Below are 22,962 nucleotides of genomic sequence, written 5' to 3' on the forward strand. Positions count from 1 at the left end.
ACAAGTGAGTGGGTGCTGTTGTGGCAGTGGATGCTGCTGGGGCCTTGCGCACAACACGCTTTCGGTGCGCTTCGGTGATGCGCCTGGCTTCAGCTGCAGGGGCTCCTGTGGTGATTATGCTGTGCCAAGCTGGACGGTCCAGAGCAAGTGTCTCCCACGTGTTGACGTCGACGCCCAGGACTTTGAGGGATGCTTTGAGGCAGTCTTGGTAGCGTTTCTTCTGTCCTCCAACTGAGCGCTTGCCCTAACACAGCAGCTGATTAGACAGTCGGCTGTCTGACATTCTGACCACATGTCCAGCCCACTTGGCTTGGACATTCTGCAGAAGGGTTTAGACGCTGCAGAGGCCAGCTCGTTCCAGGACTTCCGTGTCGGGGACTTTGTCCTGCCACCTGATGTGGAGGAGTCTGCAGAGACAGCTCATGTTGAACTGTTTGGCGTGTCTGCTGTAGACAGTCCAGGTCTCGCTGGCGTAAAGGAGGGTGGTAAGGACCACTGTACGGTAGACCTTCAGCTTAGTGGTAGAGCTGAGTCGTCTCCGCTCCCAGGCGTTCTCACGGAGTCTCCCAAAGGCGGCGCTGGGTTAGGCAATCCTGTTTTTGACGCTAGCGTCTATGTTCACACACACAGACAAACACACACACACCACCACCCCCACCCATCCACAGACACACACGTATGTCCTTCACGTGCCATGCCACGCCGCTCACATCCTGCTCACTTTCAGACATCAGAGAGGTTAACAGTGACCTAGTTGGCATCCAGTGCAGGGGAGCATGTCTATGTTTCCCCAGGTCTAAGTTCTTCCAGGTCTATATTCCCCAGGTCTAAGTTCCCCCAGGTCTATGTTCCCCCACTGCTGACCATTGTTGACCACAGTTCAAGAGTGCTCAGACTGCATTATGTTGTCACATTTGTGCATTGTGTCTTTGGAGATGTTTGACCGCTGCATGACCACTACTGACCACTATCAGAGTTCAGCTTGCATCACATTGTATGCAGTATTGCAACGTTTTAGCAGGATTTCACTATACTGTTGGCCATTACTGACCATTACTTGCCACTGCTGACCACTGCTGACCACTACGTCAAATTCTTCAGATTGCGTTGTTTTTTTCACATTTGTGCATTATCAAGATGTCCTGGTTTTTTGTTTTTGATTTTATTAACTGCAAACTGACCACTGCTGACCGCTGACCACCACTGACCGTTGACCATTGCTGACCACTGCTGATCACTGACAACCACTACCCAGTGACCACCACTTACCACTACAGTCCACTGACTACTACTGACCACTGCTGACCGCTATCCACTACTGCTGCCCACCACTGACCGCTGACCACTGCTGCCCACCACTGACCGCTGACTACTGCTGATCACCGCTAACCACTGACCACTACTGACCACTGCTGGCCACCATATACTGACCACTAACCATTATTGACCACTGACCACCAATAACATCCACTGACCACTGATGACTACTGACTAATTCTGACCACCACTGACCACTGCTGAGCAACACTGACCACTACTGACAGCTGACCACCACTGACTACTAACACTACTGGTCACTTACAACCGCTAACCACTGACTGACCAGAACCAACCACTGACCACTATATACTGACCACTTATGACTACTTACCTCTGACCACTACTGACCACTTCTGACAACTGACCACCGCTGCCCAGCACTGACCGCTGCTGACCACCACTGACCACTGACTTCTGCTAACCACTGACATCACTGTCCACTAATAACCACCGTTGCCCATTACTGACCACTGCTGACCGATGAATACCACTGACTACCGCTGACCATCGCTGACCACAATCACTGAGCACCATTGACCACCACTTACCACCGCTGAGAACCACTGACCACTATAAAATTATACGCACCACTACTAACCACCATTGACCATCATTAACTGCAGACAACTACTGACCACTGCTGACCACTACAGATCACTGACCACTGTTGACGACCACTGACCACTACACACTACTGACTACCGGTGAGCATGACTGACCACTACTGACCGCCACAGACCACCACTGTCTACCACTGACTGGTGACCACCACCGACCACTATGGACCACTGACCACCACTGAGTACCGCTGACCACTACTGACTGCTGACCATTGACTACTGCTGACAAGCACCCAAAAGGGTATGCATGATTAAACAAACATATGTTTAGGGGAACATAGACTTGGGAGGGGGGGGGGGGATACAGACCTGGGGGAACTTAGACCTAGAGTTATATAGACCTTGGGGAACATAGACCTACCAACAACGTTTTATGGGGAATATCGACCTGGGGGAATATAGACTGGGAGAACAAAGACCTGGGGGAACAAAGACCCAGAAAACGTAAATTTAGGGGAACATAGACATGGGGGAATATAGTCCCGTAAGAACCTGTAGCTGGCTGAAGGAAAATTCTGGGGAACATAGACTTAGGGGAACATAAAGCTGACCCTCCGAATTATCTGAAAAATAATCCGCTAAGCCATCATTTCATGGAGCGTGTGTGTGTGTGTGTGTGTGTGTGTGTGTGTGTGTGTGTGTGTGTGGTCGTCGTCTTCAGTTTAACGTCTTTCCACTTGAAGTGATATTAGATGTGTGTGTGTGTGTGTGTGTGTGTGTGTGTGTGTGTGTGTGTGTGTGTGTGTGTGTGTGTGTGTGTGTGTGTGTGTGTGTGTTCTTTGTTTCCGTTCTTGCTCTTTAATTTTTTAGTGGGGATACCTCTCTTCAATACGCTCTCTTTCTTGTTTCTCTTCTCAGTTTCTTCTTTCTTCCATGTTCATTATCTAAAAAATCATAGTTTAAAGTTTTATTCATCCTTTCACTCCAGTTGTTTATGGAGGACTGCTATCAAATGATACTTTTACGCCCCAAAGACTGGAGACATTCAAATACTCAACACTAGAACTTAATAAGAAAACGCAAATATGTTTCAAATAACAATTAGCATTTGAATGTACAAATTTGATAAACGTACTTATAGCTAACAAATTCCATCTGCTTCCTATGAACAAAAAAAAAAAAAAAAAAAAATTAAAACTGACTTCGGAGACAAATATTTTTCATGCACACGCTTGTTTCGGAAGTCATTATACTTTGTGCATTCATTACAAAACAGAAGTCATCCCCAATCACAACCATATTACAAACCTTGCATAACTTCAACTCTCGTGGTGTGCCACTACATCTCCCTCTTTCTATTTCTAACTCAAGATTACTTAGCATTATTCATCAAAAGCGATCACTGTACAACAGAGCGTTTGAAACGTCTCCAGGAACGAACTTCATGTTCAAAGATAATATCAATTAAAACAGGTGTTCCATATCGAAAATTTTAATTGCAAATAAGACAACAGTTTTATCCAAGCAACAAGTTCATTGATTACTTTCCAATTTTGAATAAAAGCCCATTGTGTGAAATATATTCATCGCGGTTCACATAGCCTTCATTGTAATGTTGTTAATCTTGGCACTCTTCAAATATCAATGTATATCAGAGAAAAAGAGAGGGTAAGATATGGCCCAGAGGATATGAATTGGCCTAGGCCAAACTATACCCCGAGTAAGATGTAGCCCAGGCCAGTTCTTACGGGGGTAAACTCTGGCCTAGGCCAGTTCTTACCGGGGTAAACTGTGGCCAGGGTAAGATCTGGCCTGTTACACCGGGGCCCATGCGAGCGCACTGGCACACAGCCATGGTTATACACTCACTCACTCACACTTGTCACGGGTTATATCAGTGATTGCATGCTTGTCTTTGAACTATGAAAAACTTCGTAAGATGATTTTGTGGCAATATCCACAATTTTCCCCTCAAGATGGAATGAGCAGTGTTGACAGCAAGGCGTGGACGTTCAATCCGCCAGTCACACACAGGAACTGAGAAATGTGGATATTGCCGATTTTGTTTGGTTACAATGGCGGCAATGCAGATGTCAGATACCCTGTGCTTTTCCCTCCATCATGTTCCTAGACAAAGACAGACATTGAGGCAGGCAGACAGGTAAGCAGGCAGACACACAGACAGGTAGACAGTCAATGATCTCTTTCGCAATGAATGCCTACTTTTTGTTTCTGGTAAATAGATAAAAGTATTCCAGTTATGTCCCTTTGGTACGCTTTGCTGAATCGGCTGCAAACGATCCACTAAATCTTTTCAGGTAAAATCACTGAGCGAGAGAGTTAGTCATTCCAGAGTGAACGAGAAATCGTTCACCACTTTAAGCTCGTGAATCTATTGTCTCGCGAGACAAGCAGAGGCCGAAGGCAACGCTAATTGTGGAAAAGATTGTGACCCATGCACCGGGAAGGGAACTTATTCTCACGACTCTTAGCAGACTCGAGCCCAGGATCAGGAGAGATACGTCGCAATGGGACTTGGGAGAACGCATGCAGAAAAAAACAACAACAAAAAACAAACAAACAAAAACAAACAAACAAACAAAAACCCTGTTAATGATGGAAAACAGTAGCTGGCAGGGAACTTTTGATGGCCGCCTTGAATGCTGCAGTCATCTCGGCACTCACAACTCCTTCCTCCAGTTGATTCCATTCTGCTGTTGTTTTTACAAAAAAACGAGTTATTTAGCTGGTCTGTCCTGCAGAATGGAATGACAAAGCCCATGCTATTATTGAAAGTTCTTCTTTCTACAACATTGTCTATGTCATGATCTTTATATGATGTAGGCTTGGATCTTCTGCTGGCCTTGCTTGCAGGTGTCAAGAACTTTCCTGGTGGTAAACATTATAGTGAGTCGCATGATTTTGCGTAGTGTCACACAGCCTGGATCCCTTGACTTGTAGTCCCTGGTAATGAATCTGGCGGCTTGGAGCTGGACCCTCTCAAGCCTTTCGATGTCCTTCTTGCGGTGGGGGTCCCATACTGCTGCTCCGTACTCCAGCACGGAATGGACAAGCCTCTCCCTCCGCATTCCACACAGTTCACTACAGTTTCTCAAGGAGGTGTCACTGTGTTTGGACGTCTCCAACATGATGGATCAGCACAGATGGCCCACAGTCCAACAGCGATGGCAAACGGCAAGACTGGCCATGCTGTACAACCCACAGTCCAACAGCGATGGCAAACGGCAAGACTGGCCATGCTGTACAACCCACAGTCCAACAGCGATGGCAAACGGCAAGACTGGCCATGCTGTACAAACTGCAGCATAACAAAGATAACATGCCCTCCTCCTTGAGGCAGAAGCTCCCCCCCCCCCCTCTCAGTATAATGCAGAAGATTTAAATAAAAACATGAAAGAAAATGGGCCTTGCTGAGTGAATCCCTATCATTTGCACCAATACATTCTGCTTAAGTGTAGCAATACTAGTAAGGACTAGAATGATGGAGATTTCTTCTCCTTCAATTGTTTTCCTACCATAGCATGTTCAACCTACCATTATGAAGGTTAATGACTTTTTCACTGAGGACGAAGGAAGTGTATTCATACAAGAATTGTAAAACAACAGTTCCTGAATCTAGACCAGTTAAGAAATGTGTATTGGTCTCATATCTTCTGGCAACATCGATGTTCACAGGGGAACTGGACAATGAGAGAAGCTTATTGTCCAAGTCAGCATGAAAAATCCACATGATTGCATGCATGGTCGGTCGGGCCCCATTACTGTAGCCCTTACCAGAGTTCTGTTCTTACTGCCTGTGATGTTGTTTCTCTATATCCCAACATGAGAAACAACATGAGGTTGCCTGCAGTGATGAAACTGCTCAAGAAGTTCCCCAGCCCACAGAGTGTTAGTGTCAGCTGCCTCTGGGGAGTCCTTGACACTGCCCTTGACAATGATGTCTGCCAGTACACTGATGGAGACAATACCACATATGCACATCTGAATAGAGGTACAGCAATATCTATCTATCTAGATGGATAGGTAGATTGATATCATACATACATATGTGTCAACTATATATGATAAATACATATCAATGTACATGTCACAGCTTTTTAGGTTTTATCAGCCTTTTGCCTGAAAAATATATTAGCAAAAACAACAAAAACTAATGAAGTGTCGACCCACCCAGGCCAGTTTCAATTTCAAGGAGGTATCAAAGAGTCCATATACACTACACCACATCTGTATAGAGGTGGTAGAAAGGAAGTATAGTCCATATACACTACACCACATCTGTATGGAGGTGGTAGAAAGGAAGTATAGTCCATATACACTACACCACATCTGTATGGAGGTGGTAGAAAGGAAATATAGTCCATATACACTACACCACATCTGTATGGAGGTGGTAGGAAGTATAGTCCATATACACTACACCACATCTGTATGGAGGTGGTAGAAAGGAAGTATAGTCCATATACACTACACCACATCTGTATGGAGGTGGTAGAAAGGAGGTATCAAAGATCCATATACACTACACCACATCTGTATGAAGGAAGGTAGCAGAAAGGTTAAGATGCTCACATGCCAACACAGAGTCTCCAAAGTTTGACTGGAAAATCAAACTGAGCATTCAGTCATTCGGATGGCTCGATCAATCGAGGTCCCATGTGCAGCATGCACTTGGCACACTGAAAAAGAACCCATGACAATGAGAGTGTTGGCCTCTGGCAAAATTCAGGAGAAGAAATCCACTCTGATAGGCATGCACACAAGGCCTGATTTAAGTGTTGGGTTATGCTGATGGTCAGGCATCTGCCTGGCAGATGTGGTGAAACATATATGGATTTGTATGAACATAGTGATGACTCCTTGAGAAACTGAAATTGTTACTAAGAAAATGCTTAAAATCAAACCCAGAAGATAAGAAAGAAGATAAGAAAAATCTATATTTTTCAGCTGCCTTTTTGCACCCACTCTGATATGAACGTAGTTTACAACTTACATGTGTGTGTGTGTGTGTGTGTGTGTGTGTGTGTGTGTATGTGTGTGTAGTTGTTGTTGATGGCGTCCGTCTGTCTTGGGAGACAATGGAACTCTGCGCCTAGTTTGGTCAAGTTGTTGAGTTGCTGCACCTGCTGTGGCTGTACAGTCTGATTCTGGATCAGCAGGCTCTGTTGCAGTTGCCCCAGGTGAAAATTGCGCCTGGCTCAGAGGGTGTGGATTCTGCCCTCTGCCATCTGCGCTCTCTTAGATATCTTTTCACATACTTTGATATCTTTTCACATGATATGTGATAGTAGACATGTATGTGTGTGCTGCTGTTTGTGTAAACATAAATTTTGTTCTCCGGAAAAAGTGTGCAAAACGAAAAGCTGAAAGTATGAAATATACAAGTTTTTATCCTGTTTTCAAGTTTTTATCCTTTTTATCCTGAGCACCTTATAGCCAATGATTTAATTGAAACATTTGCTACAGACTTTTATCTTGAGCACCTTATAGCCAATGATTTAATTGAAACATTTGTTACAGACTTTTATCTTGAGCACCTTATAGCCAATGATTTAATTGAAACATTTGTTACAAGCTTTTATCTTGAGCACCTGATAGCCAATGATTTAATTGAAACATTTGTTACAGACTTTTATCCTGAGCACCTTATAGCCAATGATTTAATTGAAACATTTGTTACAGACTTTTATCTTGAGCACCTAATAGCCAATGATTTAATTGAAACATTTGTTACAGACTTTTATCTTGAGCACCTTATAGCCAATGATTTAATTGAAACATTTGTTACAGACTTTTATCCTGAGCACCTTTTAGCCAATGATTTAATTGAAACATTTGTTACAGACTTTTATCTTGAGCACCTTATAGCCAATCATTTAATTGAAACATTTGTTACAGGGTTTTATCCTGAGCACCTTATAGCCAATGATTTAATTGAAACATTTGTTACAGACTTTTATCCTGAGCACCTTATAGCCAATGTTTACACATAAAAAAACAACACATTATTTGTACCAGAATGTCCAGCAGTCTGTTTCAACCAGTGTGTGTGTGTGTTGTGACCAGCTACAGATATATATCCAGTGGAAAGATAGCTGACAGAGATTAGCACGATGCCTGTAGAAGTGCCGGACCATCAGCTCAAAGAGTACTATGATGTCGCTCTTGATGCTGCAAAAAAAGCCGGAAAGGTATGTATACTGATTCTGACAAATATATTGAAGAGATTATTGCAGGAACATTTCACTGTTCACAAGGTTTTATTCTGTGTGAAATGGGAGCTGATGCGACAAGATCACAGCACAGTGCCACTTTTTCCCCCTTGACAGCATACATCATTACATTTACATATATGTTTGTTTCTCAATCAAAGTGGATTTTTCTTTAGAACTTGGGCCACCCCTAACACTTTTGTTGTGGGTTTTGTTGGTGCATGCTGCACACAGGAAGTTTATCATCTGGTGTGAAAGACTAGCACTCAGACCAGCACAAAAGATGTCGTGGGGAGTGGAATTGGATACTGAACCTTGTGTGAATGGAACCACTGTTGCTTCCTGACTTGTAGGTCTTTGCTCCAGTTCAATAGACTTGATATGACAAACGTACACATTATGGTCTCAAGATTAATCTGTACAGCCACCTTTATTTATTTTGACTGTGTTGCAGATACTTTGATTTTTTTTGTCTGTTCCCTCACATTTGAAGTTACAGAGAAGCAGATATTTACCATTTAATTTGATATAATAAATTAGCCCTACCTTTGAGACAACCCATGGAACATACACTGATAGCAGTGTAGCAGGTTATCTTTGACTTGATTTCAAATGAAATACTGTAAACATGTAAAACAAGATAGCTGTAATGTTTGACTTGATTTCAAATGAAATACTGTAAACATGTAAAACAAGATTGTTGTAATGTTTGACTTGATTTCAAATGAAATACTGTAAACATGTAAAACAAGATTGCTTTAATGTTTGACTTTATTTCAAATGAAATACTGTAAACATGTAAAACAAGATAGCTGTAATGTTTGACTTTATTTCAAATGAAATACTGTAAAGATGTAAAACAAGATAGCTGTAATGTTTGACTTGATTTCAAATGAAATACTGTAAACATGTAAAACAAGATTGTTGTAATGTTTGACTTTATTTCAAATGAAATACTGTAAACATGTAAAACATGACTTTATTTCAAATGAAATACTGTAAACATGTAAAACAAGATAGCTGTAATGTTTGACTTTATTTCAAATGAAATACTGTAAACATGTAAAACAAGATAGCTGTAATGTTTGACTTTATTTCAAATGAAATACTGTAAACATGTAAAACAAGATTGCTGTAATGTTTGACTTTATTTCAAATGAAATACTGTAAACATGTAAAACAAGATAGCTGTAATGTTTGACTATTTCAAATGAAATACTGTAAACATGTAAAACAAGATAGCTGTAATGTTTGACTTTATTTCAAATGAAATACTGTAAACATGTAAAACAAGATTGTTGTAATGTTTGACTTTATTTCAAATGAAATACTGTAAACATGTAAAACAAGATTGCTGTAATGTTTGACTTTATTTCAAATGAAATACTGTAAACATGTAAAACAAGATAGCTGTAATGTTTGACTTTATTTCAAATGAAATACTGTAAAGATGTAAAACAAGATAGCTGTAATGTTTGACTTTATTTCAAATGAAATACTGTAAACATGTTAAACATGACTTTATTTCAAATGAAATACTGTAAACATGTTAAACATGACTTCATTTCAAATGAAATACTGTAAATATGTTAATAACAAGATACTGTAATGTTTGACTATATTTCAAATGAAATACTGTAAACATGTAAAAACGTAATGACTTCATTTCAAATGAAATACTGTAAACATGTAAAAACAAGATGAAGCTGTAATGTTTGACTATATTCAAATGAAATACTGTAAACATGTAAAAACAAGAATAGCTGTAAATGTTATGACTTTATTTCAAATGAAATACTGTAAACATGTAAAAAGATTTTTAATATTATTTCAAATGAAATACTGTAAACATGTTAAAACATTTTATTTATTTTTTTCAAATGAAATACTGTAAACATGTTAAACATGAAATTTTATATTTCAAATGAAATACTGTAAAGATGTTAAACAGAACAATGAATACTGTAAAATGTTATGACTTTATTTCAAATGAAATACTGTAAACATGTTAAACATGACTTTATTTCAAATGAAATACTGTAAACATGTTAAACATGACTTCATTTCAAATGAAATACTGTAAATATGTTAAACTAGTCCTTTGGAGAAAAGCAATAGATCAGGGTCCCATGTGCAGCATTCATTCGGTATACACAAAAGAACCCACAGCAACAGAAGCAAAATTCTGTTGAAAACCCCACTTTTTTAACCCCTAGGCTGCCTATATGACGAGATAACTCATCATGGCAAGCATGTACGCTTCGCTGCCACAATGATGCGATAACTCGTCATGGCAAGCATGTACGCTTCGCTGCCACAATGATGCGATAACTCGTCATCAAAATATTCTGACTTTTCCCTGTTTTGCATTCAATTCGTTGACAAAAATGCTGGTAGCTTTAGCTTGGGGAATCTGTCTAGATTCTATTCATAGCTAGAAACACCATCAGTGTCATGAGGCAGTCCTTGATTTGAACGTTTTGGTTGGGTCACTGTCCCAGTGTTTGCCTGCCTCCTCTCCTCGCTCGCTCAACAAAATGTCGGACTGACACCGTGCTCAAGACATGCGATCGTGGTGAACTAAATCAACCAAGATTGCTTTCTTTAGCTGATGCTCAGAATGAATTTAAGCATAAATTTGAAGGAGAAGACAGTCATGAACATTTATAGGACGATTTGATAGAAAACAAAGGGAGCAAGATACGACTATTAGTGAGTGATGCAATCAATCAAACACTTTATTAATCCACATGGAAATTAAGTTGTGCAATCACAGGCTCATTGTAAACACTGGCATAAAATCATGCGCAACATAAGAAGAGATTAAAACTAGTCAAATAAGAATTCCCAATAGCTGACAATATACTAACCCCCCCACACACATACTCATGTTAACCTTCACCGTACTTGGTTATTTTCCCACTTATCCATATTTAGTGGGTCTCACAGACCCACACTCGCTAAAGAAGGAATCCAGAGCTTACCCCCTATTCATATATCGTGGGTCTGACAGACCCATACAAATTAATGTGGGCTTTTCCAACTTCAATAGACTGAGCAACACGTTCCTGTCATCAGATCTTTTCCCACCCCTCTTCCGGCCAATCAATAGCAGCCTCTGTATGTGTGTGTCTGTGTCTGTGTGTCTGTGTGTGGCAGCCTCTGTATGTGTGTGTGTGTGTATGTGTGGCAGCCTCTGTATATATATATATATATATATATATATATATATATATATATATATATATATATATATTTGTGTGTGTGTGTGTATTTGTGTGCGTGCGCGAGCGTGTAAGTATACACGTCAGGAGAGCTCTGTGCGCGCGCGCATGTGTGTGTGTGTTCGTGTGTGTGTAGAGGATGAGGTATGTGTGTGTTTGCATGTGTACTGTAGGAGCAACGGAATATTGGAATGTGCGGGTGTACACACACACGCACGCGCACGCACGCACGCACACACACACACACACACACACACACACACACATATATATATATATGTCATCGTCAGGAAAAGGGATAGGCAAGATGTACGTGTAACAAAGACCATGTGCGGCGCCGAGTGTTGGACAGACCATCGCCTTGTAGTCTCGAAGCTGAATATTCGAATCCAGCCAAAGAGACGCCCCCAAGGCCAGAAGGCTCCAAAACGGCTTAACATCGCTAAGCTGAAAAACATCACCATCAAACAGTCCTTTGTGGAGCTGCTGGAAGATCGTCTGGAATCCGCCTCTCTGGACAACCAGAATGTGGAGTCTGACTGGAGGACCCTGCGTGAGCTGATCTATAGTACAGCTTCAGAGACCCTGGGACCCATGACCAGAAAGCACAAAGACTGGTTTGATGAAAACTGTGATGAAATCAAGCAGCTTCTGGATGAGAAACGCCGTCTGCATCAAGCCTACCTGAGCAACCCAAAGTCCACATCAAAAAAGGATGCGTACGATGCCATCCGCAGGACTGTTCAGCAAAAGTTACGCCAGATGCAGGATAAGTGGCTGAGTGACAAAGCTGATGAGATCCAGGGATATGCTGACAGGCACGATATGAAGAGGTTCTATGATGCCTTAAAAGAAGTCTACGGCCCCACATCCTCAGGATCATCCCCCCTCCTCAGTGCAGATGGGAATACCTTGATCACCGAGAAGGAGAAAATTATCGAACGCTGGGCTGAGCACTTCAACAGTGTCTTAAATCGCCCTTCCTTCATAAATGATGAAGCCATAGACCGTCTCCCACAAGTCCCCATCAACGAAACACTGGACGATCCGCCAACACCTCTTGAGACCCAGAAAGCAATCCATCTGCTATCCAGTGGCAAAGCACCTGGCTCAGACTCCATACCAGCAGAGGTCTACAACGATGGAGGCACTGTGCTGACTGAGAAGCTCCATCAGCTGTACTCACTCATGTGTAAAGAAGAGATGATCCCCCAGGATTTCAAAGATGCATCTATCATTCACTTGTACAAGCGAAAGGGGAACCGGCAAGCCTGTGATAACCATCGGGGCATTTCCTTGCTCTCCATCGCAGGCAAGATACTTGCCAGGATCCTACTAAACCGCCTCACAGCACACCTTGACCAAGGTCATTTGCCTGAGAGCCAATGTGGATTCCGGAAAGAACGCGGAACCACCGACATGGTGTTTGCTGCAAGGCAGCTGCAAGAGAAATGTCAGGAGCAAAATGCTGCTCTGTTCTCCACCTATGTCGACCTCACCAAGGCCTTCGACACCGTGAGTAGAGAGGGACTGTGGAAGATCATGGCCAAGTACGGATGCCCTACCAGCCGCCGTGGCGAAGTGGTTAGCGTCGCGGACTGACGGCTGGGAGGACGCGGGTTCGAATCCCAGCGGAGGTGGGTTTTTCGGCCCGTGGCCGGCTCCTACCCAGAGTTGAGTGTGCTGTGGGCTTAAATGGGGAGACTGGGACCACACAGTCGAGTGTCATCCACTTCAAGGATGCGTCTTTGGGTGTGTTGCTCTAATTACCTGACCAACACTGCAAGTGTCTGTATCTCTCGGGCCTGGTTAACGCCGGGATATCATTATGACAGGAAGCGTAGAGTACAGCCTTGTCACGCAGTCCCAAACCAAAATGGACCTCCATAGCAACATCGTCATCATCATCGTCATCCTCCTCCCCCTTCATCGTCATCAATATAAACAAAATAGTCTCAAAGTCTGTGACCTTTCATGCCCTGCTCTCATGGTGACCTCAGTTTCGATACCCCTCCACTTCCGTGCTTTGGGTGAGTCCTGTCAATGTCGGCAGATTCATGGGGGGGCTGTTGTTTGAGGGACGTGGTGGCGGTCTCCACTCTGGGAGAGACGCTCGCTCAGTCTGGCTCCGCGACTAAGCCATTATTGTCGTTAGTAGGGGGCTTAGTAGGTGGTGTCCTAAGTACGTTAAAACAGAACAGGCACCACTGAACACCACTGAAGTGACTCAGCAGCAGTGCAGGGTCTCCTCTGGTGTGTGGCCTCCAGGCGACCTAACATCGATGGTTCCCTGTGGACTGCCGACGCTGGGACTGCGACGGACGAACCCGGGTGTGGCCGTGTATGGGGGAATCTAAATGAGCGGCGTGGGAGTAATGCCACTGAAACGGCGCAGATGATGGGGCAGCAAAACAAAACAAAACAAAACAAAAAAAAAAGTACGGATGCCCTCGGAAATTTATTTCCTTGGTCAGCCAATTCCATGAAGGCATGCAGGCTCGAGTCCAGGACAATGGCGAAACATCTGCTCCTTTTGCTGTCACAAATGGTGTCAAGCAAGGCTGCGTCCTGGCTCCAACGCTGTTCAGCCTCATGTTCTCTGCAATGCTTACTGATGCCTTCAGAGATGGCGATGTTGGAATCGACCTAAAGTATCGAACAGATGGCAAGCTAACTTGATGGCAATTAATAAACTTGATAATCATCAAAATATAACTTGCCTGAGGCAATGACACCGGTAGCCTGCTGTACTGTTGTGTTCTCCGTGAGAGCCGGATGCGATGTGCCAGCCAACTACAGAAGCAGTGAGGTAGCCTATGTGTCATCACTCATGTACGCACAATCACTTCGTTCCACGTAGTACAAAGGGATTATTGGTTTGTTCCCTTCTTTTGCGAGTATGGGTCTGAGAGACCCACGAATTACGAATAAGGGTACTTAGTGTTTTTTCTTCTTTGGGGAGTATGGGTCTGTAAGACCCACAACGTAGGAATGCAGGTAAAAATTTTCACAATTACGTAACTGATTAACTAACCAGTTAAAGTGTACATTAATTTACTAAAATGATGCATATGTTGTGACAACAAAAGTCATGAAATTTCAAATTAATCGGACACCAAATATATTTTAAAGGCATTTTTTAAGGCAAAAATGGGTCTGTCAGACCCACAAAGTACGGTGAAGGTTAAGAGAATAGGGTATTGCACAACAATATTAACAAATGAAAACATCCAACAAAAAAGGGTATAGATGACTAAAAATGACATGCGCGCACGCACGCGCACGCACACACACACACACACACACATGCACACACACACACACACACACACACACACACACACACACACACACACACATACACACACACATGCACACACACACACACACACACGTTAAGACCATAAGGTATTGTACAACAATACATAAATAAAAACATCAAGGGAATAAATCATATATATAAGTAAAATGCACACACACACACACACACACACACACACACACACACGGCTGTATGGCTGAAGCAGACGACAGAAGTGACCGAATTGTTAGCAGGACACAATGTGAGCAATTTTCTTGGCACTCAGCCAACGCGGTCAGATGAGAACTGGAGAAAGTGATGTGTGAGAGAGGTGAAGAGGAGGGGGGTGGAGACTGAGGGGGCATGGCCTCACATCCATATTATCACTTGGAGAAGTCACAAGCATTTTGTATCTATCTCTTTTTATAATTTTTGTTTTGTTTTGTAGTGGTTCTGGTATGATTTTGTGTGTGCAGATATTCATTTGTCCAGAAAATATGATATTTTAGTGCAAATTACATGGCTAATGTTTATAATGAACAAGTTGAAAATGTAACAAAAAACAAAACACTGATTTCAAAACAACAGCATATCACTAAAAATATATATATATATAAAATGGGAAAATATCATGTGTTTTGTATTCTTTATTCATTTACCTTTCAGAAAATATATACTTTTATGGGTCTTTCTCCAATAACAAAGAGCACAGAATTTTTTGAAAATTTGTACCCGTTTTTTGTGAAATAACCCTGTCAAATAGATTTCACTTTAATCTTATTTTCCTGGCAGTGAAAGGGTTATTAGGACAGACGGTTGGTGCACTGTGGCAGTGTGCTCTGTGTGAAGAGCAGCCCAAAGTTCACACAGAAAAATCTGTTGTGACAAAAAGCAATACAACACCAGCAACAACAACAATAATATTGTATTCCATTCAATAGCAGCCAGTGAGATTTTTAATGAAACATGTCAATGTGTGGTTTCCACACAAACAGGGCAGGGTGAAAACTGCAGCATGTGCTATGTTGTGTTGTGTTGTCTCGTGTTGTGTTGTGTTGTATTGTGTCGTGTTGCCATTGACATGTCATGTGCAGGTCTGCATGTGTTACAAAGGTGCTCTGTGTGTGTGTGTATTGTGTGTGTGTGTTGTGTATATGTGTGTACAGATGATCCGTGAAGCCTTCTGTGTGTGTGTGTGTGTGTGTGTGTGTGTGTGTGTGTGTGTGTGTGTGTGTTGTGTACAGATGATCCGTGAAGCCTTCTGTGTGTGTGTGTGTGTGTGTGCAGATGATCCTTGAAGCCTTCAGTGTGTGTGTGTGTGTGTGTGTGTGTTCAGATGATCTGTGAAGCCTTCAGTGTGTGTGTGTGTGTGTGTGTGTGTGTACAGATGATCCTCAAAGCCTTCAGTGTGTGTGTGTGTGTGTGTGTGTGTACAGATGATCCGTGAAGCCTTCAGTGTGTGTGTGTGTGTGTACGTACAGATGATCTGTGAAGCCTTCAGTGTGTGTGTGTGTGTGTGTGTGTACGTACAGATGATCCTTGAAGCCTTCAGTGTGTGTGTGTGTGTGTGTGTGTACAGATGATCCGTGAAGCCTTCAGTGTGTGTGTGTGTGTGTGTGTACAGATGATCCTTGAAGCCTTCAGTGTGTGTGTGTGTGTGTGTGTGTGTGTACAGATGATCCGTGAAGCCTTCAGTGTGTGTGTGTGTGTGTGTGTGTACAGATGATCCGTGAAGCCTTCAGTGTGTGTGTGTGTGTACAGGTGATCTGTGAAGCCTTCAGTGTGTGTGTGTGTGTGTGTGTGTGTGTGCGTGTGTGTACAGATGATCCTTGAAAGCCTTCAGTGTGTGTGTGTGTGTACAGGTGATCTGTGAAGCCTTCAGTGTGTGTGTGTGTGTGTGTGTGTGTGTGTGTGTGTACAGATGATCCTTGAAAGCCTTCAGTGTGTGTGTGTGTGTTTGTGTGTGTGTACGTACAGATGATCCGTGAAGCCTTCAATGTGTGTGTGTGTGTACAGATGATCCGTGAAGCCTTCAGTGTGTGTGTGTGTGTGTGTGTGTACGTGTGTGTACAGATGATCCGTGAAGCCTTCAGTGTGTGTGTGTGTGTGTGTGTACAGATGATCCTTGAAGCCTTCAGTGTGTGTGTGTGTGTGTGTGTGTGTGTACAGATGATCCGTGAAGCCTTCAGTGTGTGTGTGTGTGTGTGTGTACAGATGATCCTTGAAGCCTTCAGTGTGTGTGTGTGTGTGTGTGTGTGTACAGATGATCCTTGAAGCCTTCAGTGTGTGTGTGTGTGTACAGATGATCCTTGAAGCCTTCAGTGTGTGTGTGTATGTACAGATGATCCTTGAAGCCTTCAAGAAGGAGAAGCAGGTGGACACTAAGTCGTGTGCGGCTGACCTGGTGACAGCCACTGATCAGGCCGTGGAGAAAATGGCCTTCACCTTCATCAGGGGAAAGTACCCTCAGCACAAGTCAGTTGGCAAATAAACAGCGAAACACTCACTGTTTGGTAGCTATTTTTATTTTATATTTGTGTAGAAATGTAATTCTGTGTTTGTGCACATGATTTTGTATTTAAGCGTATGTCTGTTCACTTGCGAGAGTGTGTGTTTGCTTGAATGTGAGTGTATACTTGTACGCTTTCATGTATTTGTTAGTATTCATTTTTGTGTCTGAAAAAAAAATCCTCTGTCACCTGGGACCATATTTCTTTCAATATAATGTCACCTATTGCTAAGGAAAGTAGTTTTGTCTGTTGACTGAGAAAAAATGCTTGTTAATGTGTATTTCCTTGTGGGCTTCTTCCTTTGGTGATGCCCCTCTGTATGCTGTGTGTAAAAGGTGCATGTGTTTGTGGTTTCACTTGCCCCAGCGTCATAGGTGCATGTGTTTGTGGTTTCACTTGCCCCAGCGTCATAGGTGCATGTGTTTGTGGTTTCACTTGCCCCAGCGTCATAGGTGCATGTGTTTGTGGTTTCACTTGCCCCAGCGTCATAGGTGCATGTGTTTGTGGTTTCACTTGCCCCAGGGGGCATAGGTGCATGTGTTTGTGGTTTCACTTGCCCCAGGGTCATAGGTGCATGTGTTTGTGGTTTCACTTGCCCCAGGGGTCATAGGTGCATGTGTTTGTGGTTTCACTTGCCCCAGGGGTCATAGGTGCATGTGTTTGTGGTTTCACTCGCCCCAGGGGGCATAGGAAATAAACTTCCTGCCTTCCCTTCAGTCTGAATTCCTTTACATCATGAAGATTTCGTATTGATTACTCTCCTGCAGGTTTATAGGTGAGGAGAGCACAGCAGAGTCTGGAACAAAACTGGAACTGACAGACGATCCCACATGGATTATTGACCCCATCGATGGTACCACCAACTTTGTACACAGGTATGGTCATGTCACAATACTGTACATAGGACTAACTGTACACAGGTATGGTCATGTCACAATACTGTACATAGGACTAACTGTACACAGGTATGGTCATGTCACAATACTGTACATAGGACTGTACACAGGTATGGTCATATCACAATACTGTACATAGGACTAACTGTACACAGGTATGGTCATGTCACAATACTGTACATAGGACTAACTGTACACAGGTATGGTCATGTCACAATACTGTACATAGGACTGTACACAGGTATGGTCATGTCACAATACTGTACATAGGACTAACTGTACACAGGTATGGTCATGTCACAATACTGTACATAGGACTAACTGTACACAGGTATGGTCATGTCACAATACTGTACATAGGACTAACTGTACACAGGTATGGTCATGTCACAATACTGTACATAGGACTGTACACAGGTATGGTCATGTCACAATACTGTACATAGGACTAACTGTACACAGGTATGGTCATGTCACAATACTGTACATAGGACTAACTGTACACAGGTATGGTCATGTCACAATACTGTACATAGGACTAACTGTACACAGGTATGGTCATATCACAATACTGTACATAGGACTGTACACAGGTATGGTCATGTCACAATACTGTACATAGGACTAACTGTACACAGGTATGGTCATGTCACAATACTGTACATAGGACTAACTGTACACAGGTATGGTCATGTCACAATACTGTACATAGGACTAACTGTACACAGGTATGGTCATATCACAATACTGTACATAGGACTAACTGTACACAGGTATGGTCATGTCACAATACTGTACATAGGACTGTACACAGGTATGGTCATATCACAATACTGTACATAGGACTAACTGTACACAGGTATGGTCATGTCACAATACTGTACATAGGACTGTACACAGGTATGGTCATATCACAATACTGTACATAGGACTGTACACAGGTATGGTCATGTCACAATACTGTACATAGGACTAACTGTACACAGGTATGGTCATGTCACAATACTGTACATAGGACTAACTGTACACAGGTATGGTCATATCACAATACTGTACATAGGACTGTACACAGGTATGGTCATGTCACAATACTGTACATAGGACTAACTGTACACAGGTATGGTCATGTCACAATACTGTACATAGGACTAACTGTACACAGGTATGGTCATGTCACAATACTGTACATAGGACTGTACACAGGTATGGTCATGTCACAATACTGTACATAGGACTAACTGTACACAGGTATGGTCATGTCACAATACTGTACATAGGACTAACTGTACACAGGTATGGTCATGTCACAATACTGTACATAGGACTAACTGTACACAGGTATGGTCATGTCACAATACTGTACATAGGACTGTACACATGTATGGTCATGTCACAATGGTGGTGGTGTGTCCATCGAGATCGATGATGACCATAGTTGTCATCCAGCTGGGGGATGGGGGGAGGGTGGTGGTGGGGTGGGGGGCAGAATGCTCATGAATCTATCTGTGAATGCGCAGATGGCTGAATAGTCCAATCTGTGCACGAAATGTTCGCTGACAGTTGGGGCAGACAAAGACAGGCATATCATTGTCAGGGAGCTTGTTTGCCCGTGACTTTCTGGCCTGCCTCTTCTGAACAGCTGCAGCAGTCCTGTTGGCCTCGCACAACTTGGCGCCTTTGTGCACAGCAGCGCGCCATTTGTCACGGTCCACTGCAGATTCCTCCCAGGAGTCAGGGTTGATATCAAACGCTTTAAGAGAGACTTTCCGAGTATCTCTGAAGCGCTTCTTCTGACCTCCGTGTGATCTCTTCCCTTGTTGCAGCTCGCCATAGAAGAGCCTTTTGGGCAGCCGATGGTCTGGCATGCGCGCCACGTGTCCAGCCCAGCGAAGCTGGGACTGCATTAGGATGGTGAAGATGCTGAGAAGGGTGGCTTTTGCGAGCACCTCTATGTCTGGGGTCCTGTCTTGCCACTTGATGTTCAGTAGCTTCCTGAGGCATGTTGTGTGGAAGTGGTTCAGCTTCTTGGCATGTCGTTGGTACACTATCCAAGTTTCGCAGGCGTACAGTAGTGTGGGGAGAACTACTGCTCTGTAGACCTTTAGCTTGGTCTCAAGACTAATGCCTCTTCTGTTCCAGACATTTGCACTGAGTCTGCCAAAAGTTGCGCTTGTTCTTGCAATCCTGACGTTCACTTCATCGTCGATCGTCGCATTTCGTGACAGTGTGCTGCCAAGGTATGTGAACCGCTCCACCGCACTGAGTCTCTGACCGTTGACTGTGATGTTGGGCTCAACGTAGGGTTTCCCTGGGGCTGGCTGATGGAGAACTTCAGTTTTCCTCGTGCTGATGGTAAGGCCGAAGTTCCTGCTGGCAGTGGCAAACTTGTCGACGCTGAGTTGCATGTCAGCTTCAGATCCAGCGTTGAGGGCACAATCATCAGCAAACAAAAAGTCTCTGATGATGTCTGTCATGACCTTCGTTTTTGCTTGAAGCCTTCTGAGGTTAAACAACTTGCCATCTGTTCGGTACTTTAGGCCGATTCCAACATCGCCATCTCTGAAGGCATCAGTAAGCATTGCAGAGAACATGAGGCTGAACAGCGTTGGAGCCAGGATGCAGCCTTGCTTGACACCATTTGTGACAGCAAAAGGAGCAGATGTTTCGCCATTGTCCTGGACTCGAGCCTGCATGCCTTCATGGAATTGGCTGACCAAGGAAATGAATTTCCGAGGGCATCCGTACTTGGCCATGATCTTCCACAGTCCCTCTCTACTCACGGTGTCAAAGGCCTTAGTGAGGTCGACATAGGTGGAGAACAGATCAGCATTTTGCTCCTGACATTTCTCTTGCAGCTGCCTTGCAGCAAACACCATGTCGGTGGTTCCGCGCTCTTTCCGGAATCCACATTGGCTCTCAGGCAAATGACCTTGGTCAAGGTGTGCTGTGAGGCGGTTTAGTAGGATCCTGGCAAGTATCTTGCCTGTGATGGAGAGCAAGGAAATGCCTCAATGGTTATCACAGGCTTGCCGGTTCCCCTTTCGCTTGTACAAGTGAATGATAGATGCATCTTTGAAATCCTGGGGGATCGTCTCTTCTTTCCACATGAGTGAGTACAGCTGATGGAGCTTCTCAGTCAGCACAGTGCCTCCATCCTTGTAGACCTCTGCTGGTATGGAGTCTGAGCCAGGTGCTTTGCCACTGGATAGCAGACGGATTGCTTTCTGGGTCTCAAGAAGTGTTGGCGGATCGTCCAGTGCTTCGTTGATGGGGACTTGTGGGAGACGGTCTATGGCTTCATTATTTATGGAGGAAGGGCGATTTAAGACACTGTTGAAGTGCTCAGCCCAGCATTCGAGAATTTTCTCCTTCTCGGTGATCAAGGTATTCCCATCTGCACTGAGGAGGGGGGATGATCCTGAGGATGTGGGGCCGTAGACTTCTTTTAAGGCATCATAGAACCTCTTCATATCGTGCCTGTCAGCATATCCCTGGATCTCATCAGCTTTGTCACTCAGCCACTTATCCTGCATCTGGCGTAACTTTTGCTGAACAGTCCTGCGGATGGCATCGTACGCATCCTTTTTTGATGTGGACTTTGGGTTGCTCAGGTAGGCTTGATGCAGACGGCGTTTCTCATCCAGAAGCTGCTTGATTTCATCACAGTTTTCATCAAACCAGTCTTTGTGCTTTCTGGTCATGGGTCCCAGGGTCTCTGAAGCTGTACTATAGATCAGCTCACGCAGGGTCCTCCAGTCAGACTCCACATTCTGGTTGTCCAGAGAGGCGGATTCCAGACGATCTTCCAGCAGCTCCACAAAGGACTGTTTGATGGTGATGTTATTCAGCTTAGCGATGTTGAGCCGTTTTGGAGCCTTCTGGCCTTGGGGGCGTCTCTTGGGCTGGATTCGAATATTCAGCTTCGAGACTACAAGGCGATGGTCTGTCCAACAATTGGCGCCGCACATGGTTTTTGTTACACGTACATCTTGCCTATCCTTTTTCCTGACGATGACATAATTGATGAGATGCCAATGCTTTGAGCGAGGGTGCATCCATGACGTCCTGTTACGGGTAGGGAGGCAGAAAACTGTGTTGGTTATCAGCAGTTCGTGCTCTGCACAGGTCTGAAGCAAAAGCAATCCATTTGGGTTGCAGTGGCCCACACCGTGCTTTCCAATCACTCCATCCCAGGAGATGTAGTCAGAGCCATTTCTAGCATTGAAGTCCCCAAGAATGATGAGCTTGTCTGCTTTAGGGATAGCAGCAATGACAGAGTGAAGGTCCTCGTAGAACTTCGCCTTCACTTCATCCGGGTTGGTCATGGTTGTGGCATAGGCACTGACAATGGTGAGGTGCTTCTGGCCAGATGCCAGTGGGAGTTTCATGGTCATAAGCCTATCGTTGACTCCCTTTGGGATTCCAGGTAGCTTGCTGACAAGTGCTGTTTTTACTGCAAAACCAACGCCAGCCTCACGTCGCTCTTCGCTTCCTCGTCCACTCCAGAAGAAGGTGTAACCAGATCCCTGTTCACAGAGCTCGCCTTCGCCTGCAAGCCGAGTCTCACTCAAGGCTGCGATGTCAATGTTGTATCTGGCGAGTTCGGATGCAACTAGTGCCGTTCTCCTTTGGGGTCTGTCCGCGTTATCTCTGTCCAGGAGAGTCCTTATGTTCCAAGCACCAATTGGTGAGAGGAACGATCCTTGTTTTTTTCTTTTCTTTCTTGTTGTTTCGACCGCTGATGTAGGGTCCCCGCCAGCCGCGGTATGCTGGCCAGGGTGATATGGAGCAGGCAGTTTTTAGGGCACCTTTTCTAGCCCCTTCCTCATGCCAGGGAGGTGAGCAGTGCATTCCTAAAGAGGGCTGCTCAGACGCTCAGAGGGCTGCCGAGCTCCATCGCTGCTCCTGTCGACGAAGA

The 22,962-nt window shown here is 44.0% G+C and overlaps 1 protein-coding gene across 4 annotated transcripts in view; it reads left to right on the forward strand.

Annotated features, from left to right (window-relative positions):
* The first annotated feature begins 3,760 nt into the window (after positions 1-3,760).
* The window catches only part of LOC143285565 (inositol monophosphatase 1-like), a 60,613-nt gene continuing 41,411 nt past the window's right edge, over positions 3,761-22,962 (forward strand). For 2 of the 4 annotated variants that reach the window (XR_013055702.1, XM_076592955.1), the window contains exons 1-4: positions 4,145-4,198; positions 7,968-8,092; positions 16,980-17,113; positions 17,916-18,023. Coding sequence is in view for 3 of the 4 variants with exons in the window: in XM_076592955.1 (XP_076449070.1) it covers positions 8,015-8,092; positions 16,980-17,113; positions 17,916-18,023 (320 nt within the window). In the remaining variant the exon portion in view is untranslated. Of the gene's footprint in view, positions 4,042-4,144; positions 4,199-6,985; positions 7,082-7,967; positions 8,093-16,979; positions 17,114-17,915; positions 18,024-22,962 lie in introns of those variants that run through there. The other 2 variants (XM_076592956.1, XM_076592957.1) reach the window with 2 other exon arrangements.

This window comes from Babylonia areolata, chromosome 9, assembly GCF_041734735.1.
Source record: "Babylonia areolata isolate BAREFJ2019XMU chromosome 9, ASM4173473v1, whole genome shotgun sequence".
Taxonomy (NCBI): Eukaryota; Metazoa; Mollusca; class Gastropoda; order Neogastropoda; family Buccinidae; genus Babylonia; species Babylonia areolata.